The sequence below is a fragment of the Ambystoma mexicanum genome, chromosome 13, assembly GCF_040938575.1.
Source record: "Ambystoma mexicanum isolate Mex_15411 chromosome 13, UKY_AmexF1_1, whole genome shotgun sequence".
Classification (NCBI taxonomy): Eukaryota; Metazoa; Chordata; class Amphibia; order Caudata; family Ambystomatidae; genus Ambystoma; species Ambystoma mexicanum.
In genome coordinates, this window is record NC_090938.1 from 35,786,131 (window position 1) to 35,813,169 (window position 27,039).

At 51.7% G+C, this 27,039-nt stretch overlaps 1 protein-coding gene across 3 annotated transcripts in view; it reads right to left on the minus strand.

Annotated features, from left to right (window-relative positions):
• PLEKHA6 (pleckstrin homology domain containing A6) overlaps positions 1 to 27,039 on the minus strand; it is a 534,942-nt gene that overhangs the window by 441,301 nt on the left and 66,602 nt on the right. For all 3 annotated transcript variants that reach the window (XM_069633107.1, XM_069633108.1, XM_069633109.1), the window contains exons 2-3: positions 15,018 to 15,094; positions 12,762 to 12,819 (exon numbers count right to left, since the gene is read on the minus strand). In XM_069633107.1, coding sequence (XP_069489208.1) covers positions 12,762 to 12,819; positions 15,018 to 15,094 — 135 coding nt within the window. The remainder of the gene's footprint in view (positions 1 to 12,761; positions 12,820 to 15,017; positions 15,095 to 27,039) is intronic.

A 27,039-nucleotide genomic window follows, 5' to 3' on the forward strand; every position in this document is an offset into this window, starting at 1 on the left:
CGCTGCAGGCAGGTGGTGAGACACAATGCAGGCAGGTGGCGAGACGCGGAGGTCGGAAGGACCAGCAGGGGGCACGCTGCAGGCAGGTGGTGAGATGCAAAGGTCAGAAGGACCAGCAGGGGGCACGCTGCAGGCAGGTGGTGAGACACACTGCAGGCAGGTGGCGAGACGCGGAGGTTGGAAGGGCCAGCAGGGGGCACGCTGCAGGCAGGTGGTGAGACGCTGAGATCGGAAGGGCCAGCAGGGGGCACGCTGCAGGGAGGTGGCGAAACACAGAGGTCGGAAGTGCCAGCAGGGGGCACACTGCAGGCAGGTGGTGAGACGCGGTGGCCGGAAGGGCCACCAGGGTGCACACTGCAGGCAGATGAAGAGATGTGGAGGTGGGAAGGGCCAGCAGGGGTTACACTGCAGGCAGGTGGCGAGACACTGATGTCGGAAGGGCCAGCTGGGGGCACACTGCAGGCAGGTGGCACGATGCAAAGTTCAGAAGGGGTAGCAGAGGGCATACTGCAGGCAGATGGTGAGACGAGGAGGTCATAATAGCCCACAGGCGGGACGCTGCAGGCAGGTGGACAAACGCTTAGGTCGGAAGGGCCAGCAGGGGGCACATTGCAGGCAGGTCGCGAGATGCTGAGGTCGGAATGGCCAGCAGGGGGCACTCTGCAGGAAGGTGGCGAGACGCTGAGGTCGAAGGGCCAGCAAGGGGCACACTGCAGGCAGGTGGCGAGACGCTGAGGTTGGAAGGGCCAGCAGGGGGAACACTGCAGGCAGGTGGTGAGACGCTGAGGTTGGAAGGGCTTGCATTGGGCACACTGCAGGCAGGTGGTGAGACGCTGAGGTCGTAAGGGCCACCAGGGGGCACAGTGCAGGCAGGTGGTGAGACGCTGAGGTCAGAAGGGCCACCAGGGGGCACACTGAAGGTAGGTGGTGAGATGCTGAGGTTGGAAGGGCCAGCAGGGGGCACACTGCAGGCAGGTGGCAATACGCTGAGGTCGGAAGGGCTTGCAGGGGGCACACTGCAGGCAGGGGGTGAGACACGAAGGTCGGAAGGGCCAGGCAGGTGATGAGACGCGCATGTCAGAAGGGCCACCAGGGGGCACACTGCAGGCAGGTGGTGAGACGCTGAGGTCGGAAGTACCAGCAGGGAGCACACTGCAGGCAGGTGGCGAGATGCAGAGGTTGGAAGGGCCAGCAGGGGGCACACTGCAGGCATGCAGTGAGACGCTGAGGTCAGAAGGGCCAGCAGGCGGTACACTGAAGGCAGGTGGTGAGACGCAGATGTCGGAAGGGCCAGCAGGGGGCACACTGTCGGAAGGACCAGCAGGGGGTACACTGCAGGCAGGTGGTGAGACATTGAGGTTGGAAGGGCCAGCATGGGGTACACTGCAGGCAGGTGGTGAGACTTTGAGGTCGGGAGGGCCAGCAGGGGGCACACTGCAGGCAGGTGGTGAGGCGCTGAGGTCGTAAGGGCCAGCAGGGGGCACACCGCAGGCAGGTGGTGAGGCGCTGAGGTCAGGAGGGCCAGCAGGGGGCACACCGCAGGCAGGTGGTGAGGCGCTGAGGTCGGGAGGGCCAGCAGGGGGCAAACTGTCGGACCAGCCGGGGGCACACCGCAGGCAGGTGGCAAGACACTGAGGTCGGAAGGGCCAGCAGGGGGCACACTGCAGGCAGGTGGTGAGGCGCTGAGGTCGGAAGGGCCAGCAGGGGGCACACTGCAGGCAGGTGGCGAGATGCAGAGGTTGGAAGGGCCAGCAGGGGGCACACTGCAGGCAGGTGGTGAGGCGCTGAGGTCGGAAGGGCCAGCAGGGGGTACACTGCAGGCAGGTGGTGAGGCGCTGAGGTCGGAAGGGCCAGCAGGGGGCACACTGCAGGCAGGTGGTGAGGCGCTGAGGTCGGGAGGGCCAGCAGGGGGCACACCGCAGGCAGGTGGTGAGGCGCTGAGGTCCGGAGGGCCAGCAGGGGGCACACCGCAGGCAGGTGGTGAGGCGCTGAGGTCGGGAGGGCCAGCAGGGGGCACACTGTCGGAAGGACCAGCAGGGGGTACACTGCAGGCAGGTGGTGAGACATTGAGGTTGGAAGGGCCAGCATGGGGTACACTGCAGGCAGGTGGTGAGACTTTGAGGTCGGGAGGGCCAGCAGGGGGCACACTGCAGGCAGGTGGTGAGGCGCTGAGGTCGTAAGGGCCAGCAGGGGGCACACCGCAGGCAGGTGGTGAGGCGCTGAGGTCGGGAGGGCCAGCAGGGGGCACACCGCAGGCAGGTGGTGAGGCGCTGAGGTCGGGAGGGCCAGCAGGGGGCAAACTGCAGGCAGGTGGTGAGGCGCTGAGGTCGGAAGGGCCAGCAGGGGGCACACTGCAGGCAGGTGGCGAGATGCAGAGGTTGGAAGGGCCAGCAGGGGGCACACTGCAGGCATGCAGTGAGATGCTGAGGTCAGAAGGGCCAGCAGGGGGCACACTGCAGGCAGGTGGTGAGGCGCTGAGGTCGGAAGGGCCAGCAGGGGGCACACTGCAGGCAGGTGGTGAGGCGCTGAGGTCGGGAGGGCCAGCAGGGGGCACACCGCAGGCAGGTGGTGAGGCGCTGAGGTCGGGAGGGCCAGCAGGGGGCACACCGCAGGCAGGTGGTGAGGCGCTGAGGTCGGGAGGGCCAGCAGGGGGCACACCGCAGGCAGGTGGTGAGGCGCTGAGGTCGGAAGGGCCAGCAGGGGGCACACCGCAGGCAGGTGGTGAGGCGCTGAGGTCGGAAGGGCCAGCAGGGGGCACACTGCAGGCATGCAGTGAGACACTGAGGTCGGAAGGGCCAGCAGGGGGCACACTGCAGGCAGGTGGTGAGACATTGAGGTTGGAAGGGCCAGCAGGGGGCACACTGCAGGCAGGTGGTGAGACACTGAGGTCGGAAGGGCCAGCAGGGGGCACACTGCAGGCAGGTGGTGAGGTGCTGAGGTCGGGAGGGCCAGCAGGGGGCACACCGCAGGCAGGTGGTGAGGTGCTGAGGTCGGGAGGGCCAGCATGGGGCAAACTGTCGGACCAGCCGGGGGCACACCGCAGGCAGGTGGCAAGACACTGAGGTCGGAAGGGCCAGCAGGGGGCACACTGCAGGCAGGTGGTGAGGCGCTGAGGTCGGAAGGGCCAGCAGGGGGCACACTGCAGGCAGGTGGCGAGATGCAGAGGTTGGAAGGGCCAGCAGGGGGCACACTGCAGGCATGCAGTGAGATGCTGAGGTCAGAAGGGCCAGCAGGTGGCACACTGCAGGCAGGTGGTGAGGCGCTGAGGTCGGAAGGGCCAGCAGGGGGTACACTGCAGGCAGGTGGTGAGGCGCTGAGGTCGGAAGGGCCAGCAGGGGGCACACTGCAGGCAGGTGGTGAGGCGCTGAGGTCGGGAGGGCCAGCAGGGGGCACACCGCAGGCAGGTGGTGAGGCGCTGAGGTCGGGAGGGCCAGCAGGGGGCACACCGCAGGCAGGTGGTGAGGCGCTGAGGTCGGAAGGGCCAGCAGGGGGCACACCGCAGGCAGGTGGTGAGGCGCTGAGGTCGGAAGGGCCAGCAGGGGGCACACTGCAGGCATGCAGTGAGACACTGAGGTCGGAAGGGCCAGCAGGGGGCACACTGCAGGCAGGTGGTGAGACATTGAGGTTGGAAGGGCCAGCAGGGGGGGCACACTGCAGGCAGGTGGTGCGACGCTGAGGTCGGAAGGGCCAGCAGGGGGCACACTGCAGGCAGGTGGTGAGGCGCTGAGGTCGGGAGGGCCAGCAGGGGGCACACCGCAGGCAGGTGGTGAGGCGCTGAGGTCGGGAGGGCCAGCAGGGGGCACACCGCAGGCAGGTGGTGAGGCGCTGAGGTCGGGAGGGCCAGCAGGGAGCACACTGCAGGCATGCAGTGAGATGCTGAGGTCAGAAGGGCCAGCAGGGGGCACACTGCAGGCAGGTGGTGAGGCGCTGAGGTCGGAAGGGCCAGCAGGGGGTACACTGCAGGCAGGTGGTGAGGCGCTGAGGTCAGAAGGGCCAGCAGGGGGCACACTGCAGGCAGGTGGTGAGGCGCTGAGGTCGGGAGGGCCAGCAGGGGGCACACCGCAGGCAGGTGGTGAGGCGCTGAGGTCGGGAGGGCCAGCAGGGGGCACACCGCAGGCAGGTGGTGAGGCGCTGAGGTCGGGAGGGCCAGCAGGGGGCACACTGCAGGCATGCAGTGAGACACTGAGGTCGGAAGGGCCAGCAGGGGGCACACCGCAGGCAGGTGGTGAGGCGCTGAGGTCGGGAGGGCCAGCAGGGGGCACACTGCAGGCAGGTGGTGAGGCGCTGAGGTCGGGAGGGCCAGCAGGGGGCACACTGCAGGCATGCAGTGAGACACTGAGGTCGGAAGGGCCAGCAGGCATTACGAAGCAGGTGATACTACACTAAGTTTCTTTATAAATTAGAAGACTGACTAAAAACAGTTGTGTTAGGGAAATCTCGCACCGGGTATTTTTAAAAGGGGGGGGGGGCTGCTATGAATTGGATACGATCCCCCAAAACACCCAGTTTGGGAATTTTACACATTTCCCTGCAGTTTCAGCAGCTTGCGACAGGTGATCTGTCGTCGTGCGGACATGCATGCACTAGACTGTGCTTAATGTGCACAGAGCGCTCATCATGGGGGCCTGCTATGTTGGCAGCCTAGTGATGGCTACAGTCACGTGTCACAGGTAAGAGTCGGGGCCTAACATGTATATGACAGCAAATGAGATCACGTAACACTGATATTTCCGTCTCTGTTTATTTCCACGGCTTTAGGTCATTCCATTTTATACTCCTGTTCGTAAAATCGTTCTAATGCCAGCAGCACAAACCTAAAAAGGGCGTGGCAGATGTTTGCACTTTGTAAATAAAGGAACAAAGGAACGGAGGTTTGTGTTCAGAGCGGGTCACTTTGACCCTCTTGTATCCGGTTGGAAGAATGATGTGTTTCTTCACGGGGAGTCAGAAGGCTTCACTTCCTTGTGCAAGTTTGGGAGGTCAGAGCTCTGTTGAGAGGGAGCCAAGTACCCCCACCTCAAGCATCACGCCCATGTTGCCTATATGCTGGGAACCAGAATGTGAAACACGTGCAGTGCCAGTGAAAATACCAACACCAAGGAGAATCCTGGAAGCAAGGTTCCCATTGAGAAAACCATACCTGCATACATGACAATATGACGGCCATTTGAATGAAATACCAGAGGAAGTGTGAAAAAGTGAGCACAAGAGCAGATTGGTGACGCCACACAAAGCAAGACAGAGGCACCCAGAAGACATGCAGAAACAAGAGAACATAGATATTCTATAGGCATCAAGAAAGTATCAAAGACCATTGACATTTCGGAGTCGAGATGAAGAGGGTTATGTTACAGAAACGATGAAAATATAAATTTACACGTGTACAGATGCAAAGAAACGCAAGCAGACAAAGTATTCTTAAAGCTAGCTATGTAGTGAATAGATTACGGCATGCGCCAATATATATCTATATATATATATATGGGAGTGCGTGAATTATGGACGATTCCGCTATGCATTTTAGCAGAGCTGGACCAGAAAAATTAAGGCTTTTCCAGTGTGTCGCAGCTAAAAAGCAATCAAATTAAACAAGTGAATCAAAGAAGGGTGAGGCTGGGCCAGCCCCAAGAAGCCAAGGCCGCTCTGGGCTGGAATGATCAGACGGTAGCTACAAACATGTGAAAGAACAAACTCCTGTTCAGAAGACGGGCACGAAAACAATGAAGACGTCAGTGGTTCATTAAATAACAGTATTTTAAAGACACCAAAATCTCAAAACCATGGTATTCAGTCAGGTGGAGGCCTCAAAATGGACAACTGTGACGTGCTACGCCTAGGCAATGAGATAGAGTATGCTATACTCCCTTTTATTCTCAGGCATGAATAACAAACTCAAGGCCAATCTTCAAAGGGCTAATTGACTGGCAGACAGTAGTGTGAGGATGGATAGTAGGCTAATTGGTGGGAAGCTATGGTCAAGACCAACCCACCAGCACCTGGAGGCCAGCCTGCGTGCTGCTGACGTATGTGGAAAAGTACTGACGGATGTAAGGGCGGCAAGCACCTAGACAAATATGGAACTTATACCTAGATGTTCCCTTAGACCCAATCACTTTCTCTAATAGGTTTTGGTAGTTTGCCACCTAGGATGACATCAGCAATGACCAGTTTTTACTATATAAGATGCTTTTTTATAAAATTTGTTGAGAGAGCGAGAAGATCGAACGAATTGTCAATGTTCATTGTAACTTTGTAACTCCCTGTTTTAGACAATTGCAAATAAAACAACTTTGATTTGCCAACTTCCTGAATTAGTTCGATTATTGATGTTTGAGTATCTTCTACATCCCCATCCATCTCAAAGTATTGCTACCACGCCGTAAAGGGCTGGGTCGAGAACCCTGGTTCATGTGATAGCAGGGAGATGATGGTTAAAGAACCGTCGGCCTAGTAAGCTTTGGGGTCCCGGTAATATCGGATGTCCTCTGCCATTCAGCTGAAAGGACGTGAAGCTCCCTGTAGATAGCGGCAATTAGTTTAAAGAATCTTGCAAGTGCAGTTGAGATGGGTCCCTCGGTTTCAACAGAATCCCCTCCCGATTTCTACAGGAAGCTGAGCAGATGGAAGGCTGAAGCGGCTGGTTGAGGAAGTGACGATCCCGAGAGTCGGAAGTTGAAAACGCGTATGGTAAGTAGACTGAGTTGGCCAAACATGAATGGGCATTAAGTGGAGAGAGTGATAAGGGGAAATAAGTAACAGAGGGTGGTTGGGGTAAATGACTTGAGATGATGAACATCAAGTTAATAGGTGAATAGCTTGAGACGATGAGAGTCTTGTTATTAAGTAATTGACTTGAGACGAGGATCGTCAAGCAATTAAGTACTGTGAAACAAGGAGTGTCCCAGTTACGTTAAGCCCAGAATCCTGCATCATAGGGACGTTAGAAGGGGTTGTATCCAGAGTCTCGAAAGTGGATGACATAGACCACAGACAATTTAAAGAATGTCTAAAGGGAACGACTCACACTCAACTTATTAGAGGCAAGGATAATTACGAAGAGCGTGAATAGAGAAGTAGTCACGAGGAGCGTAGACTGATATACGTAGGCCGGCCAAGTTTGTCTGTTTGTGTTTGTTTTATGTGATGTATAATGCATATGTGGTGAAGAGATAGTGAAACATTTAAGAGATGTGAAAAGAAAGCACAGAGATTTGAAATGTAATTATTTATTTATTTGAACTGATGCTGTTTAGTGAATATGTAGATTGAAACAGAACGTGATATAAAAGGCTTGGTGCTGCGACGGTTGGTACACGCTCCTATTGTGTTATTTTTCTGAAACTTATTTATAAAGTGTAAAAACAACGGTGAGTATTGACAGTCAAGTGTGATGAGTCAAAATGGAGGATATTACTCTGCTTATACATCTATGCAAGCAGTTGCCAAAACACGCACCCAAGCTTAAGCAGTACAGTACGGAATGGGTTAAGGGCATGGCAGATAAGGTGTTCATGCTGTGGCCACAAGGGGGATCTTTATCAAAAGCAGTTTTGCAACACATGACAACATACTTGCACGCAGCGTGCACAGGAAAAAAGCTAGAAAAGAAGCTAGTGAGTATAGAGCTCTGGAATGTGTATGAGAAGGAAAGGGAAGATCCACCTTCTCAAGACTGGAAGCTTAACCAGTGCAAAGATGGGGGTGAGGAGCCTTCTGCTCCCCCGCCGCGCCTGAAATAAATGGTGATAGTACGAAGGATGACGGACTGTAGCCATTAAGAGAGCTTAAGGCAGCAATAGGGTACAGCAATACGGCATATGAGTCGCCTGCGCATAGCAGCGACGAGAGTGCTGAAAAGACTCCAGAAAGGGATGTGATTCCTAAGGTCCCACGGATCAAGGAGAGAAGTGATCGACCAAGTACATCCTTAGATATAGGGTGGGAAATAAAGAGATGGAAAGGAAAGAAAGATAAGGCTGACGAGACAGCACTCATACAGAACAAACAGATGGGTGGTCAGATTTTGCTGAAATTTAATCGAAAGAGCATCGAGGAAGTAATGTTAATGTTAATATTAAAGGCATTTATATTGCGCACCGTCACCAGTTAGACCTATTTTTCAACGTGGGACTTTTCATCGTCAGAATTTTCATCGCCAAACACCTGTTTTTTTTTGTTATTCTGGGGGGATTCCCCCCACCAGACCCCCCCCCTTACTATTATAATCATACCCCAACCCCTACAAAACACACCCCAAAATAAAAAATTGAAAAAACTGGGTTTTTGGCGATGAAAATTCTGACGATGAAAAGTCCCACGTTGAAAAATAGGTCGGCAAAATGCGTGTATACCATTTTTCTTGTGTTGCAAGTAACCAACGATCCATGACCTTGCGGAGATAAGCCTCCCATTCCATCCACGTTACCAAAATTGAACAAGGAGGTTTATAATTTACTTGTGTTTCTAATCTGTTTGGATCCCTTCTGGTGTACTAGGGGTGTGGGGCTGATTGATGGTTTAGAAACCGATATTTACCCCTGGACCACTGGTGCCCCGGAAGTTGATTCACCACAATAACATATTGCAAGGTGACAAGGTGAGTAGGGTAGTTGGGCGGAGAGGGAGGTAGTTAAGGAGGGCCTTGCGGAATCTCGTTGTCTGAGGTTGCTTGGATAGACTGACCCGGAAAGATTTTGGTTGGCTTGCAGGTAATAAACGGGAGCGCCCAAGCACCCTGTTAATATGTGGACATCGCTGACACGACACCCTTGTCACAATAAGTGGACATGAACATTGTGTTTGTGAAAGTTTGGAAATACTTTAAGTTAAAAAGGAATCAAACTGTTCAGTGGTCATAACCAGGGACGTCATTTAGGGGTGGCCAGGGGTCGCACTTGCGACCCCTGAGGTCTCCCTTGCTACCCCTGTGGGCTTCCTTGCTAACCCTAAAAAAAAAAACTCTTTGTTTCTAGAGTGGCTGGCTTTCTTGATCAGGCTTCTTAAAAAAACAGGGGTTTCCACAAGTGTAACACTTTGAATAGTGACCCTAAATAAGAAAGAATAGGAATAACAAATAATTTGTGCTCTGGAATTCTATACAATAATTGCTAGACTCATTAAAGGTTTATTTCAGGCACACTTCGGTGAGTGAGTCACTCATTTAGTCTGTTCTTAAACACCTCAAATTCACAATGCAGACAAAATCCTCCAAAAGCGTCTAGAGTAGAATAAGCATCCATTTCGGATTATGGATTTTGCTTTTCGCAAGTTGCAGTTATAGCACTTTTTTTCTGTCGATACATATGGTGATCCATTTTTGTATGAAATGTTTATCACATTACAGTGATATAACCATATTTGTCATAGTGTACATAGAAACAATGCTATGTGATGCCACTTCCTGTTTTGTCAATGGGTAAACGGTTGTGTTCCATGCTTTGCGTGATGTCACTTCAGAGTGGGGTTAAATGACATCACTTCCTGTGATGACATCAGAGGTCAAGGGTCATGTGATGTCACTTCCGCTACCCCTGGCATTTTGGTGAAATGACGTCCCTGGTCATAACCATGTAAAGTCCCTGTTAGGGGGTCCCGAAGGCCGGCTGGGATTGCATAGGCGCCCACTGAAGACCTCAAGGAATAAAGACTGGGCTCGTGGTGCCGCCAAATGGCAAGAATAGTCACTGCGTGTTTCGGAATCACCACAAAAATGCACATAGAAGCCACTGAAACCTACCGCAGGCACAGTGCCCACAGGCAGAGGAATGGGACATATTCTGAACGCCTCAGTGGGGTCACAGTCCAACCCTAATAATAAGGGACATGGGGGAGGGAGGCGGTCTTAGGGGAAATGTGTGGTAGCTAAGCCTGCCCACTGCCGCTCATGTCAACCACACACCACAGTGAAGGCAGAGAGCCTTACCAGGGACCGTTGGTGAGAGACGGTGGCACCATGCGAGCTGAATGAGAGGGTGGCACCAAGGGCTGTGGGTGAGAGGGCAGCACAAGGGCCAGTTGGTGAGAGACGGTGGCACCAGGCGTGCTGAATGACAGGGTGACACCAAGGGGTGTGGATGAGAGGGTGGCACCATGGACAGAGGGCGAGAGACGGTGGCACCAGGCGTGGTGAATGAGAGGGTGACACCAAGGGGTGTGGGTGAGAGGGTGGCACCAAGGACAGAGGGCGAGAGACGGTGGCACCAGGCGTGGTGAATGAGAGGATGACACCAAGGGGTGTGGGTGAGAGGGTGGCACCAAGGACAGAGGGCGAGAGACGGTGGCACCAGGCGTGGTGAATGAGAGGGTGACACCAAAGGGGGTGGGTGAGAGGGTGGCACCATGGACAGAGGGCGAGAGACGGTGGCACCAGGCGTGGTGAATGAGAGGGTGACACCAAGGGGTGTGGGTGAGAGGGTGGCACCAAGGATGGTGGGTGGGAGACGGTGGCACCCAGGAGTGGCGGATGGGCGATGGAGGCTCCAAGACCTGGGGAGCAGAGGGTGGCACCAGGGATGGTGGGTGGGGGGAGAGTAGTCAGACTGTGTCACTAGGAAAGGGTGCTGTCAGGGGCTCTAGGTGCAGAGGGTGGCACCAGGGATGGTGGGAGAGAGACGCTGGCACCAGGCGTGGTGAATTATAGGGTGACACCAGGGGCTGTGAATGAGAGGGTGGCACCAGGGATGGTGGGTGGGAGACAGTTGCCCAGACTGTGTCACTAGGAGAGGGTGCTGCCAGGGGCTGTGGGTGCAGAGGGTGGCACCAGGGATGGTGGGTGGGGGAGAGTAGTCAGACTGTGTCAGTAGGAGAGGGTGCTGCCAAGGCTGTGGGTGCAGAAGGTGGCACCAGGGATGGTGGGTGGGAGAGATTGGTCCAGACTGTGTCAGTAGGAGAGGGTGCTGCCAGGGGCTGTGGGTGCAGAGGGTGGCATCAGGGATGGTGGGTGGGAGAGATTAGTCCAGACTGTGTCAGTAGGAGAGGGTGCTGCCAGGGGCTGTGGGTGCAGAGGGTGGCAACAGGGATGGTGGGTGGGGGATAGTAGTCAGACTGTGTCAGTAGGAGAGGGTGCTGCCAAGGCTGTGGGTTGAGAGGGGGGCACCAGGGATGGTGGGTGGGAGACAGTTGCCCAGATTGTGTCACTAGGAGAGGGTGCTGCCAGGGGCTGTGGGTGCAGAGGGTGGCAACAGGGATGGTGGGTGGGGGAGAGTAGTCAGACTGTGTCAGTAGGAGAGGGTGCTGCCAAGGCTGTGGGTGCAGAAGGTGGCACCAGGGATGGTGGGTGGGAGAGATTAGTCCAGACTGTGTCAGTAGGAGAGGGTGCTGCCAGGGGCTGTGGGTGCAGAGGGTGGCAACAGGGATGGTGGGTGGGGGACAGTAGTCAGACTGTGTCAGTAGGAGAGGGTGCTGCCAGGGGCTGTGGGTGCAGAGGGTGGCACCAGGGATGGTGGGTGGGGGACAGTAGTCAGACTGTGTCAGTAGGAGAGGGTGCTGCCAAGGCTGTGGGTGCAGAAGGTGGCACCAGGGATGGTGGGTGGGAGAGATTAGTCCAGACTGTGTCAGTAGGAGAGGGTGCTGCCAGGGGCTGTGGGTGCAGAGGGTGGCAACAGGGATGGTGGGTGGGGGACAGTAGTCAGACTGTGTCAGTGGGAGAGGGTGCTGCCAGGGGCTGTGGGTGCAGAGGGTGGCACCAGGGATGGTGGGTGGGGACAGTAGTCAGACTGTGTCAGTAGGAGAGGGTGCTGCCAGGGGCTGTGGGTTGAGAGGGTGGCACCAGGGATGGTGGGTGGGAGAGATTAGTCCAGACTGTGTCACTAGGAGAGGGTGCTGCCAGGGGCTGTGGGAGCAGAGGGTGGCACCAGGGATGGTGGGTGGGGGAGAGTAGTCAGACTGTGTCAGTAGGAGAGGGTGCTGCCAGGGGCTGTGGGAGCAGAGGGTGGCACCAGGGATGGTGGGAGGGGGACAGTAGTCAGACTGTGTCAGTAGGAGAGGGTGCTGCCAGGGGCTGTGGGAGCAGAGGGTGGCAACAGGGATGGTGGGAGGGGGACAGCAGTCAGACTGTGTCAGTAGGAGAGGGTGCTGCCAGGGGCTGTGGGAGCAGAGGGTGGCAACAGGGATGGTGGGTGGGGGAGATTAGTCCAGACTGTGTCAGTAGGAGAGGGTGCTGCCAGGGGCTGTGGGAGCAGAGGGTGGCACCAGGGATGGTGGGAGGGGGACAGTAGTCCGACTGTGTCAGTAGGAGAGAGGTCACTATCCCCAGAGGTCACTATACCCTCTGCACCCACAGCCCCTGGCAGCACCCTCTGCCTCGGGGCAGGCCAGGCAAGAGAGTCTGGAGCCCCACGTGTGGTGGCTTGGGGATAGTGGTCCCTGGGTAAGGGTGGGGTTAAAGGCGTGGGTGGAAGCCCGTGGCTCCAAGCACACCCGCCCTGCTGGAGTGCACATCCCTGCACTGGGATCACACCCCCCCCCCCCACTTATTTTTGTAAGGGGCCACCGAAACCAGACAGTCCTCGTCATATGACGCCCCCGCCCCCCCCCCTCCCCACACAAGAATGTGAAGGTGTGCCTTCTGCTCCCCCAGGCACTATAGGGGGTGCACCTGCATTCCAAACAATGCCGCCACCTAGATCAAGAAACCCAGACGTTCCTACCGCACCGCCCCAGTGCCCACGACTCACTCCCTCTCCACAAAGGCTTCAGAGGCCTTGCACCTGTTCTGCCCCCGAGCCCTGAGCCACACAGCGCCATTCCCACCTTGCACCTACTTGATGAAATAGAGGGCCCCCTCCGGCGTGTAATCCTTCTCCCAGCCCGGTGGCAGATCTAGGGCGCACAAAGAGAGAGAGAAAGAAAGATATCAGCACCTCAAAAGGCAGAAACTGCACAGGTAGCATCGGGTGTTCTGGGGTGAGACACCACAGTAGCGAGGGGGTGCACCCCACCCACTGCGCGCCTAGAACTGCCAACGAACAAGCACGGAACAGTGCAGGAAAAATCCTGGGCTGCGCTGCTGTTCAGCGCCACGCACGCTACTCACTGCTCTGCCAGTGCACCTCGGTGCAATGCTGCTGCACTCCCTGGGACACCCACAGCTACTCATGCACCTCAATTCACCCCCAGTATAGAACGGAGAGCCACACAGCTCTGCCGGTGCACCTCAACCCAGACGTGCTGCGCCAGGACGAGGACAGGCTCAGCTCCAAGCATGCACGCCCATCTAGATCTGCTATAGCCTCAGCCGCTCCAGGACTGGCCTTCTGCACACTGCTCTGCCAACTCACATCAACCCAGACGTGCTGCGCCAGGACGAGGACAGGCTCAGCTCCACACATGCACGACATCCCCAGCCGCTCCAGGACTGGCCTTCTGCAAACTGCTCTGCCAACGCACCTCAACCCAGACGTGCTGCGCCAGGACGAGGACAGGCACAGCTCCAAGCATGCACGCCCATCTAGATCTGCTATAGCCTCAGCCGCTCCAGGACTGGCCTTCTGCACACTGCTCTGCCAACTCACATCAACCCAGACGTGCTGCGCCAGGACGAGGACAGGCTCAGCTCCACACATGCACGACATCCCCAGCCGCTCCAGGACTGGCCTTCTGCAAACTGCTCTGCCAACGCACCTCAACCCAGACGTGCTGCGCCAGGACGGGGACAGGCACAGCTCCAAGCATGCACGCCCATCTAGATCTGCTATAGCCCCAGCCGCTCCAGGACTGGCCTTCTGCACACTGCTCTGCCAACTCACCTCAACCCAGACGTGCTGCGCCAGGACGAGGACAGGCACAGCTCCACGCATGCACGCCCATCTAGATCTGCTATAGCCCCAGCCGCTCCCGGACTGGCCTTCTGCACACTGCTCTGCCAACGCACCTCAACCCAGACGTGCTGCGCCAGGGCGAGGACAGCTCAGCTCCACGCATGCACGACATCCCCAGCCGCTCCCGGACTGGCCTTCTGCACACTGCTCTGCCAACGCACCTCAACCCAGACGTGCTGCACCAGGACGAGGACAGCTCAGCTCCACACATGCACGACATCCCCAGCCGCTCCAGGACTGGCCTTCTGCACACTGCTCTGCCAACTCACCTCAACCCAGACGTGCTGCGCCAGGAGGGGGACAGGCTCAGCTTCACGCATGCACACCCATCTAGATCTGCTATAGCCCCAGCCGCTCCCGGACTGGCCTTCTGCACACTGCTTTGCCAACGCACCTCAACCCAGACGTGCTGCGCCAGGACGAGGACAGGCTCAACTCCACGCATGCACGCCCATCTAGATCTGCTATAGCCCAAGCCGCTCCCGGACTGGCCTTCTGCACACTGCTCTGCCAACGCACCTCAACCCAGACGTGCTGCGCCAGGGCGAGGACAGCTCAGCTCCACGCATGCACGACATCCCCAGTCGCTCCCGGACTGGCCTTCTGCACACTGCTCTGCCAACGCACCTCAACCCAGACGTGCTGCACCAGGACGAGGACAGCTCAGCTCCACACATGCACGACATCCCCAGCCGCTCCAGGACTGGCCTTCTGCACACTGCTCTGCCAACTCACCTCAACCCAGACGTGCTGCGCCAGGAGGGGGACAGGCTCAGCTTCACGCATGCACGCCCATCTAGATCTGCTATAGCCCCAGCCGCTCCCGGACTGGCCTTCTGCACACTGCTTTGCCAACGCACCTCAACCCAGACGTGCTGCGCCAGGACGAGGACAGGCTCAACTCCACACATGCACGCCCATCTAGATCTGCTATAGCCCAAGCCGCTCCCGGACTGGCCTTCTGCACACTGCTCTGCCAACGCACCTCAACCCAGACGTGCTGCGCCAGGAGGGGGACAGGCTCAACTCCACGCATGCACACCCATCTAGATCTGCTATAGCCCCGGCCGCTCCAGGACTGGCCTTTTGCACACTGCTCTGCCAACGCACCCCATTGGTGAATAGGAGCCTCCCACACTGTTCCATTACTTAGGCAGAGAGGCAGCTCGACCAAGGTACCTCCACCCAGACCGGCCTTACCTTTGCTGGAGCAGTGCCCGCTCTGCACCGACACCTCGATTCTTGGATGGACCCATCGCGTGCTCTTGCTCTGATCACTGAAAGGCAAGAGAGAGCAGTGTTAGGGCAGGTCCCAGCAGCTGTGAGACACCAGCTGAAGCACCCAGATGCCCAAGCCTCCGCAGAAGGCGCTATGTTATGTAATGTTATATCATCTTTTGTTAGTAGACGTTTAAACCACATGAAATCAGCGCCGTGGGAGTGTGCGAGCGCCGAGGCCTGTCCATGCGCTGGCGCACACTGCCCTCCGCCAGCGGAAGCCGACCACATTCTGGCGGGAAAAGTCCTTCTCCATAGGCGCCACATGCAGACCCTCGGGACATCGCAGCATTCCTGCTGTGTGCCTTTCTACCCCTTAGTTCCGACTCTGAATGACCTACGAGCCCAGTGGGAGCGCGTTACCCTCAAGGGTACACACACACCCATTTACAATTGCCATACCTCAACCCTAAGCCCAACCCTCAGCCCCCTCCAATCAAACACTGAGGGGTGAACGAGAAGGATGTGATAGGGGGGCGGTCGCTTTACCCAAACCGCCATGATTCCATAGGTGCCTGAGAGGGCAGAATGCTTGCCCCCCCCCCCCCCCGGTCCCCGCCACCCCTAAACTCTTCACCTAAGGAGTTTTTGGGGAGAGCTGCTTTATCCCAATCATTTTATGGCTCCTGTGCTTTGACCTATTGTTTGTTCTCAGTTTGTAACTGGTTAGATTTCAGAAGCAACTCTGGGGTGTCTACCTCAGATATAAAGTGCAAAAAGGGGGCGTGCCCACGCCTGCGTGCTCTGCCATCACCTCCTGTCACAGAGTTCAGCCTCGGACGATACGATGGACTTCAGAACCTTTTACTATGAGAATGGGATCTTCCCAAAGAAAGCTAAGGTCAGGGTGGCTCCCTCTCGAAGATCTCGGGTCCCTTTTCCCTTGCCCTATGCCCCGTGCGTTCTTTGTGGGTGCCCCTTGCGTTCTTTGTGGGTGCCCCTTGCGTTCTTTGTGGGTGCCCCTTGCGTTCTTTGTGAGTGCCTCTCGTTCTTTGTGTGTTCCCCTTGCGTTCTTTGTTGGTGCCTCTATCATTCTTTGTGGGTGCCTCTCGTTCTTTGTGGGTGCCTCTTACGTTCTCTGGGAGTGCTGGATCTTCTCAGCCTTCGACGCAATTGCCCCATTTCAAGGGGTTGCCTCACCACTTCCTGGACTGGCGGGCTGTAGGGTGACTGAGCCCTTTCCTTGTCTCTGCCTGATGTAGAAGCAGGATCCTGGGCTCCCAGACCCCAAGACTCCCTCAGGCCGGGCAAGGTATGTAGCCAGCAGGAGTAGCTACAGCTGGGTCCTTGGCTGGGCTTCCCACTGCACACTTCTTTGATCTCACAGTAATCTCCATGACCCAGTCCCGTCCCTCTTCGTGCCACCTGGGCCTGCATAGGGGCGACTGTGCCCGCCACACTCCTCCTGCTCTGGCTATCTAAATTATGCTTCTCGCCCTTCCCCGCAGTCCTTCCTGTGCCACTTGATGTCCCTAGGTCTTCTTCCAACTCTCAGAATATTTACACCTAGTGTACTCCTGTCTCTAGCCCACTTCCTCCTCCACACGTTCCCTCCTCTGGGGTATCCCTTTCTCACCCTGAGTTCCCACTACCAAGCTCCTCCCTACCGCCTTCCCTACCACCGTGGTGCTCGTTCCTCCACCCCTGTATCACAGGTCACTTCTCATGCTATCGCCTCTGTAATTGCCTCTTCCTTCACCAGCTCCTCCTGCACATAGTCAGCTCTCACCAATCCCCTGTCCACTCTTTCCCTCCAATATCACCTCATCCACCCTCATCCTCTTAGCTCCCACCACAGCCTCCTCCTCTCCACGGATACCACCTCACCACTTCCCTCCATGTCTCCCGTCTGCTTCTTCCACCCCTGTCCAGCCTTCTCTAAACGCAAGCCTCCTGCAACTCACACAGAGTAACTAGGGCTGTGTGCTTTTCTATTGTGTTACATCCTCCCCCTGGGTTTAACTTTCCGTCAGGGTCTGCACCTGTGGCTTGCAATCGGATGAGAGCTAGGACTGGTGGTCTCCGAGTACATCTGGGGCTGCTTTGGGCTGAACCAACTCTGTAACTTGCCAGCTAGTAACCTTGGATGTTAGGTTTCCTCCCCTGACCCTTCCTGTGCTGGGGGGGAGTCTCCTGTGCTTCCAATGTGTGAATGGGGTGGTGGAAACACACTGGGTGAGCGGAGTAAACATGTTTCTGTTTTTCCACTGTGGGAGTGGTGAAACAGAAACGTATCCCCAGAGTGATAATATCATGCCAGGGAACAACACTTCTGTAACTTTGCTTCCCACAATGGCTACTCTGGGTTTGGGGAGTCACTGATTGGTAACATTGTATCCTGGAAGCAGCAGAGTTCAACGCAAGTCTTGCAGACTGTATGAAATAACTTCTTGGATGTATGGTGTGAAGCTGAAACTGTATCTAAACACATGCTAACATTGTTCAGTGATTATGTTATGTTGTAGTATTCTACATGAGGCGCGCAGCGAGTCCAGTCTGCCCCAGTCATGTACCAGTATTATCTACTCCTGCTTCGGCTCAAACTGATTCGCAGCAATGTGTTGCGATTGAACTAATGCAGGAGAGTGAGTTGGGTGGTGATTGCAAGGAGAACGCTTATGCAATTGCGAAATCAAACATGAACTTTGACTTAACGGATACAGAAATGCTTGAAGCTGGTATGAACAACGACAAAAAGTGAAGACGAAAGTATTTGTAAGGAAGGAATCTCCGAGGATTTGTTGGGTGCTGAAGGCATTATAATAAATATTGATGCCACAGACGAATTACCGAATGCCGTTGATTTATTAGACCATAACGGCCCTTATACCACGACTCCAAAAGCAAAGGTTATAAACTATGCAAATGAGGCAGCTTTTGGAAATTGCACTGAAAGTTCCACAAATCCCCAGCGGGCTTGCTCTTGCGAAACGCAAACTCGCAGCCCCACATTCGAGTCTTTAACCGAGTCGGAACACTTGAAAAAAAACTCAAATGCTCATAATCATACGAGTGTCGATGACAAGCCCGTAGCGGTTAACAACAAGGTTAATGAGGAGCCGGTGAAAGAAGAAGAAGAAGAAGAAGAAGAAGGAGAAGAAGAAGAAGAAGAAGAAGAAAACTAAGAAGCAGAAGAAGAAGAAGAAGAAGAAGAAGGAGAAGGAGAAGAAGAAGAAGAAGAAGAAGAAGAAGAAGAAGAAGAAGAAGAAGAAGGAGAAGAAGAAGAAGAAGAAGCAGAAGAAGAAAAAAAAGAAGGAGAAGAAGAAGAAGAAGAAGAAGAAGAAGAAGAAGAAGAAGAAGGAGAAGAAGAAGAAGCAGAAGAAGAAGAAGAAGAAGAAGAAGAAGAAGAAGAAGAAGGAGAAGAAGAAGAAGCAGAAGAAGAAGAAGAAGAAGAAGAAGAAGGAGAAGAAGCAGAAGAAGAAGAAGAAGACGAAGAAGGAGAAGGAGAAGGAGAAGGAGACGAAGAAGAAGAAGAAGAAGAAAACTAAGAAGCAGAAGAAGAAGAAGAAGAAGAAAACTAAGAAGCAGAAGAAGAAGAAGAAGAGGAAGAAGAAGAAGAAGAAGAAGAAGAAGAAGAAGAAGGATCTGATGAAGGAGTCACTAACGAATGAGCATCCTGAGGTTTAACATCCGGGTGCCGACTCTAGTACAGATCCTAAGCGATCCGTAAATACTTCATTGATGAAAGCGCCAGCAGAATTACGGCAAAAGCACAATACAACAGCGGTGGGTGAAAAGTACACCGATTTGGCCTTAAAAGAAGCTCAATTGACCGCACGCCTTAAAGACAATTTCTTAAAATTTAGAGATGGGCTGAACAAAAGCTGTGAGATCGCAGCAGACTCAAATATAGCTGCTGTTACTCCCAATGGCTCCTTGTGGCAATTTGGGAAAAAGACTTCAGACTCCTTTTTGCTACACGATTGTAGAACGGCCATGAAACCCCACTTGAAAGAGCGGACAAGTACTCCGCAGTCAATGACATTCAGCTCCATAACAAACAAACTGACAAGAGATGGTGTGCTTCTCAATAAAAATGAGAAAACTCAACGAAAAGTCTCTATTGATGAACAGGCACAGAATCGCTGTGTTCAGGTTTACAGTCATCACAACCGATTGAACAATTGGCGTTTGAGGAGGATAAAGCTCCATCGAATCAAAAAGGCCAACTTTCTGTGGCGGCCGGTTTACAAATTCATAATAATGTATTAGCGGAAACTACAATAGCGATGGTGCCATTTGTTAAACTATATATAGCTTTAAATGACACAATACAAGATCAGGGAGCTTTACTTGTTATGGTAAACTCAAAGTTAAGCTCATTGGAAATACTAACGGAACAGCTCCAAAGGGACTTGATGGAGAAGCCAAAACGGCATTAAAATGGCAAAATAGGCAGAGTGATGCAGCGAGACACAAAATGGCTGGTAAATCTGATCTGATGGAGGCGGTGATTGAATCTATTAAATGGATGAGACGTAATCTACACAAAATGATTCCAAATGTCACAGTCCAGGATTGTGTTTGTAAAACTAAGAAAGTCGGTAACCATGAAGCAAATAAAGGTCACCCACTTACGGCTGAAAAGGCGGATCCTGCCTGACATTCTTGACGGAACAGAGAATTGGTTACCTAGTAATAAGGTTGTACGAACAGGGCAAGGTTCACAGTCCTTGCAAGGGAACAGTTGTGATCTAGCCCTTAGTATTAAAATCTTAAGAGGGAATTAGTCATTTGTTTGGTGGTAATAAACATCAGGGTCCGATAGTTATGTTTTTTTCCAGGTCATCAGAGGTTATATATGGCTTCATAAATTAGATTAAGGTCCCAAGAGTCTGTGGAATGGTGATGGCGATCTATAGTTCAAAGAAAATCCTGTTTATGCAGACCTCTCTCTATTTGCCAAAATACGTCAGTAGAACCATGTGAAATCATACTTAAAGTTAAAGGCCTTAGGCCAGTTATTGCTAGCAATTAATTATGTTTTCAGTACTAATGTTTAACCTTGCGCCAACATCATGACCTACTACGGACACATCCCAAGAAGAGGTGTGTTTTGAATATGATCTGAAGATAATAATGAAGATTAGGCTGGCCAATGAAAATTGAAGAATTGGGGAAAGATGGGATTTCTTTAACAAGGTTTTGTCCAATCAACCTTGGGGGTGGATGGTAATAAAAGTATCTGGGAGTGTTTTAAATTGTTGCAAAAAGTGTATGAACTGCCAACTGATGTTGTATTGTTGAGACTTGTGTTAGTTTGGTCCTGCAACTCCATCTGACTGCTCCCCCAAGCTTTTGTACAATGAACTTGCTTTATGTACAACCATGCACTTGCTTCCTAAGTGGTGGGTCTGTTTTTGGTTATGGTGATTAAAGGCCAATTTCCACATTTGGTGAGCCAGGGTACGAGCCCAGGCATTCCAAGATGTTGGGGAGTCTTCTGTCCAAACCTTTCAGCTGCAGCATCTCACGACGGGGACCAGTCTTTTGTGCACAGTGAAAAAGAGGTCTGTGGGCACCATATTCTTTAAAAGTCTGTCTGCTCCCCAAATATGTGGTGCCACGGCCTAGCGGATAAGAACAATTTGAAGAAGCACCACATTGTAGCACCTCAGGCCCATGTGAGTACACATTTGGGGGTGTAAAGCAAGGGGAAAATAAGGGTAACATGTTTTTTTTCATGATTTAAGGGGGTTTGTTTTGTTTTTTGCTTTTTGGGGGTAAGGGTAGACTTGGAGTGTGGGTGTGAAATTAGTTGAGGTTGCTGGGTTTGGAAAAGTGGATGTTTTTTGATAGCGTGGTTGAACTGTTCTGTGTTGTACATCCTTTGTATATATTTTTAACCTAGTTAGTTATTTTAGATGAGTGAGGGGGTATCTTACCCTGCATGCTCAGTGTGAAGCTTGTCCTGGTACCCTTTAGTTTGGTTGTCTTGTTGGGTGGAGGCCTCACCTGAAGGTAGGGTGGTATCTTAGGGTACGTCCAACCGTAGATACCTTTCTGAAATAGACCATGGCATTCTTTTGTATTTACTGTGCGGACAGAGCCATCTCACCTTGATTTTCTTGGTTAGTCAAAGTAGTGAATGGAAATGTTCTGTAAAGATGTTTTTTTAGTAGAGAAGGCCATACTAGTCTAGTGGTAAAGAGAATGAGAGCAGCGGTGCTGTAGTGGAAAGCATTGTGCCCCTCCTATGCTTGAGTGGGGGAATATCTCGGAAACATTGTCCAGCGAGTGCTTTTGATAAGATGCTGTCTTCTGTGTATGAATGAGAAGTAGAATTGGTACAGGCGAGTACGGTGAATGATTGTAAAGTGCGTCGAAGGAATTGGGTAAGGGTAAAAAGGGAGCTCTTTAGTGAACATTTTTTTGTGCCGCAGGTTCAGCTTCGTATCAGATTTTTGTGAAACTATTTTTTGATAACTTGGATTGGAGTATGGAGACTCGGTTGAATCATTTGTGCCATGTGTTGCCCGGCTATAATGCAAACCTTTTAAAATATCATAGGGAATGGTTGCAGGAGAGTAAGGGGAAAATGATACATTCTTGGCCTACTGAGAGATCCTATGATACAGGAATATTGGAGAACCTTGAAGAGGCGTAGACCCTCCCTCTGGTGATGGGGAGGTGAACATTACGCGCAGCGCCTATGCCCCGCCCTCCTGTCTAACATTGTAAAAACCAGTTAGAAGCCGTGTCCATCGAGGCAGCCATGCTGCTCTTATTCCAGGCAGGTGCCTTAGTGAATGGATGCCATGTAGGTTTGTGGTGACTAGAATAGGTGAAAGGAGTAAAATATTACATTGTACACATTCATTTAGGAAAAAATAAACAAAAAGTGATGCATACATTGCGTACAACATGAATAACAGAATATAGCTCCCCCAACATAAGAAATTTCAAAGTAAAATGGATACCATGGCATATATTACACATAAATACAGGCCTTCAGCCGTAGGGACATTTTAAAGTGCTGAAAACACAGAAATATGAGACTGTGTGGAGCTCAGACAAATAGTAACCCGAACCAAGGTTATCGAGAAAATGGAGGACCTGGACAGAAGCCAGGTGCAGTGATTTCGCAGTTTAAATGATAGGAATGTACTGTTTTCAGTGTTGGTGCTCAGGGATTTTTTTATAAATGAGACTTGACAGTATGCTAGAACTAAGATAAGGAAAGAACAAGGAGCCAATGAAAACATAGTAAACAGATCTTATGTACTTGGCAGGATGAGAGAGGCTCATGTCATCTCAGAACAGCTTTTTTCTGATTTTTAAAGTTGCAAAATATGTCTTGTGATTCAGTGAATTTTGGTGAATTTGGAAAACAACTAGTCATGCTGATTAGCATAATGTGAGGTAATTGCAAGAAAGAAGAAATCATGTGTTTCAGGAAGCGTTTATGCCCAATGAAAACAGTCAATAGACTTTGCTTGTAGAAATGTGACCAATTGTATTATAAGGTCCATTTTCAGAACAGAACTGATGTATAATGCTTGCCATCCTATAAAGGCAAGGTTTATGCAGAAAAACAGTGAGAGTTTCTTTTTTCAGCTTGTAAAACTGTTGATTAAACAGATGCTTCCTGCCGGCTATATTTGTTTCTTTATCTTGCACAGTGTGTGTAAGTCCAAGAATGGCTGACTGCAAGGGGTTAGGGCTATAAAATAACCTCTTTAATGAATTGCATACATTTGTAACTACAAAGCACAAGGGTGAAGTTAGAAAAGCAATTAAACATCTTGGAATTATGGAGGGTGTATGTAAAAAGCGAGAAAGGCCATAATGTTGAAAATGTGAGTGTAGGGCCAAAAAAAAGGAGGGTGCAAGAATGTCTTCTGCACCACCCCCATATAGGTGCTATCCTATATATCGCCCACAGAGGGATACACAGACCCTGAGTTTTTACCACCATTTTCCACAGCAGCTACTATAGTGGTTGCAAGACACACACAAGTAACGCCTCCATCAGTTACGATTTCTAAGAACTGGGTTTTGAGGAAAGTGGAAGGGTAACTCCTTAAATGGTTAGGGCTGCAGAGAGGTTGAAAACAGAGCAGGGAGGGGATAACTCCCCCAACTGCTAGGTTAGCAGATAGATTAAGGATGGAGGAGCAAGAAAGCGTAGTTAGAAGAGCAGAGGAAGGATTGAAAATTAGACAGAAAGAAGAGGTTAGGCCTCTTCCTGTGAGGATAGAGGATAGACTGCGAACATCGGTAGATGTACAAGAATGGGAAGAGATTAAGGAAGTGCTAAGGCTAGCAGAGGAAGAAGTAATGCTGTTATGTCAGCAGAGAGATGAAGAGTGGGAGGAAGTGAGAAGTGAGAAGACAGGTAAGGGACGTAGAAGGAGGGAGGTGGAGACATGGGCAGGTTCTTGTTAGATTGGATAACTCAGTTATCAGAACGGTTGAGGTGGACATGGAGAACAGGGATGCTGCCAGGGATGCAGAGGCTGAGCAGGGAGGACGAGAGGCGGCACCCTGTGGTAGTGCTGATTATGCGTATGTGTCTGAAGAAGGGTCAGGGGTTGTAGTAGCCAGAGTAGACAATGAAGAACGAGAGGAATGGGATGTCGAGCAAGGAGCGCAGGGTGTAGGCACACTACCTCCCGCTCCAGTAAGAGTGTTAGAAAGCACACCATGGAACCATAGGGCACACCAAGGTATTCACATGGCTGCAGCATAGGGAGAGATGGGGGAAGCCCCAGTAAAAACAGGTATAACTCAGTTTCCATTGCTTCAGAAGGGTCTAGGAGTGGTGTATTATGTCCTGTGGTCAAACATGGACCAGAATAACTTAATGAAGACACTCTCTTCGCTTACTGCAGGGCTGGGAGGTGGATTTATGCATTGGAGAAGTATACTGCTGATGTCATCAAGATGGAAGAAAAGAGGATTTAAGAGGTCTGACGGGCCTCCTGTCCAGCATGCTGTGCTGCTATCCCAGCTGATTGACGCATTTAACTTGCCAGCAGAGATAGGTCTAGTGAAGTGTGCTGCCCACACTAACCACACTAATTCAATAGCTCTTGGAAATTATACCGCAGACAAGGCAGCGAAGGAAGCTGCATATTTCCTTTCGCAGATTCCCAGAAAAAGGATACCGTGTCCCAACAAGTACATTTACCAGCCCCATACACCGCAGTCTGGTACTCCAAATAATAGAAATACAAGGAAAAGCCCCTAGAAAAGAACAGGCGCTATGGAAAAAGAGAGAATGTGTTCTCTCACTCACAGATTTGCTTTGAAGACAGGAAGTGACAGAGAAGGTAGTAATTGTAGAGCTGCTTCTTTTGGCCCCAGAGTAATTACATTACCCATCACAAGCTTCTTGATGACAAATCACGGCAGAGCTCCAGGAGGATTGGTTTATCCCTAACTTACAAGAACAGGCAAGTAGATTTGTAGGGAATTGTGTCGTGTGCAAGGATTTAAATCCCAGAAATAAAGTTAGGTCAGTGAGGGGTTCTTTCCCAGGCCTTCTGGTCCATTCAAGGAGCTCCATATCGATTTCATGGACGTGATAAAGAAGTGCAGTAACTTCAGATACCTAAATAATTGTCATGGCTTGCCATTCTTCCAGTGGCTTGAAGTTGGTCTCTGTGTACGAAAAGTTTTAAGATTATATGTTCTCAGGCTGTGTCTTCTCACCAACAGACAACAGGAAAAAACAGCAAAACTTCTGATGATCAGTAGAAGACACAGCTTCTCCCCGGAGACCTCATCTGTATCCACACCTTCGCGCGTCACTGGAACGAGCAGCATTTCCATGGGCCACATAGAGTGGTCTACACGACTCTGCCATGAAGGTGGAGGACAATAAGAGTTGGATCCACCTGAAAGACCCTCAAAGTGATACCGGTAGCCCTCCACCTGTATGGGAGCAGTAGCAGGTGCGGGCATAGAGGTTAAGTATGCCCTAAAAATTCACCGTTCGTTTCAGCGAAAAGGGGGGGGGTGAATAGAGATTGAGTTTAAATAATGTTTGTGAAAGAAAAGGAATGCTTAAGATTGTAAATTGTGTAACAATTAATGTTTTTGTGGGTTTTTGGTCCTTGGGTCAACATGTTTGAAGATGACAAACAACACAAACGGAAACCACTTAAAATGGTCTAATCTTATGAAGTCTGAGAAGAAAATGTTAAGAGGAAAAAGAAATGTTGATAATGTTTTTTTTGATAATGATAAATTAAATCCCATAATGAACGCAGATGGTTTCTCAGCTGATAAGGTATGGTGTGCCCATATGAGAAAGGCGGGCAGAGAGAGATCCGTAGGATATTGCTACATCTGCTCTCTCATCCCCCATATATTCTCCGGTGTTCCTAGGTTGTTTATCCAAAGTGAGAGGGAGGTAGCAGATGTGCTATGTCTAGCACACTTAGCCCTGTGCAGAGTCCAAGGGCTAATGGGCAGTCAATTACAGCATCAGTTATACCAAGTGATGATAGTTGCTTAAGGGCTGAGTGGGCAGAGCACAAAAATGTTAGGTGGACTCAAAGAGTCCAATTGATCTTGCAAGGAGCTATTTTTTCTGAAAAAATCAATTGGAACAAAGGGTAAAGAGTTTTAGAGCTGGTGGAATGAGGGGATTCTCAGAAGAAGGGGTGGCATAAATAAACAATGAGTGTAGGACAGTATGGAGAAATCATTTGCAGTATCTGATGTTACTCAAAGAACCAAAAAACCTGTTAAGAATCACACACTTATCAATTTTTCTCTATGTTTTAAAGGAGATGACACAGTGCCCATTGGCACAAATAGGAACTTCAGTAACACTCTACGCATTGCAGATTTGGCTGGAGGTACGGCTGCTCTTCTCAACAACATTTGTATCTGTGACAGCGTGCATACAGGCAGTTGCTTCCAGCCTAGTGAGGTATGTGCAGTCTCTCTAGCCTTCATGTGCCCGTCCTAGTGATCCCTGAAGACCACCTAATTTTGGCCCATCCAATGCCCAAAATTACATCTGTGCCCCCCCTCGTCCCCTGCGCCCCTTGCATGCCCTTCACCACCGTATATAGACAAATCAGAAACCATGTTTGATGGTGAAAATCCGGGACAATTACAATGAAGGAAAAGGTCCAACTACCTTTGTTACCTCCATTATGGCACCTGGTGTCCAAGCAGAGGCAAATGCCAAATGGCTCCAGGTGACCGAGTATGAACTCTTGCTCTTTGTACACACTTCTGAGTCAGCGTTTATTGCAATTAAGGTTGAATTACAGGCACTGAGACTCATAACTTTGCAAAACCGGTACATACTCGACCTCTTGACAGCAAAGGAAGGTGAAGTACGCTGGAAAATCAGGAGTACCTGCTGTACATTTGTGCTTCCCAATGACATGGAGAATGGCACACTCATCAGAACTACTGCTACTCTGCATAAACTGAAGGTGATCATAGAAACTGAGGCTGGGATCACCAACGACTCAAGGCTAGACTCTTTATTTTCATGGGTACCTTCCTGGTTGAGCCTTCATGTGAAGATTCTCATTACCTATTTTTGTCTTTTTACTTATTCTTTTTGTTCCTGCCAAATCATTCTACATTGGTGCTCTGCCCAGCTACCAACAGGTGCGGCCATGATGATTGCAACACTGTCCAAGGCTAGGGCCACCACTACTTCATCCCATATGGGTACTCAAACTGAAGCTGTTTTGTTTCCTCCACCAAAGTGGCGTGCTTGTGTGCAGGGGGGGGTGAATAGATTGCGGAAATGGTGGGAAGACAAGTTGGGTACCCATATTGAGACTGGAGTGAGCGATGGTTGTGGAGATGTTCCTCAAGAGGATAATTATGAATTGTTAGTTAAAGTATTAACTAAAGAGGGGAATGCCAGGGTGGTCAAGGAGGGTCCCCTTTATTACGAGGGATTAATGTTGCACACACCTCATTGATGACAGGGGGATGGCAGCAAACAGGTATAGTGTTGCAA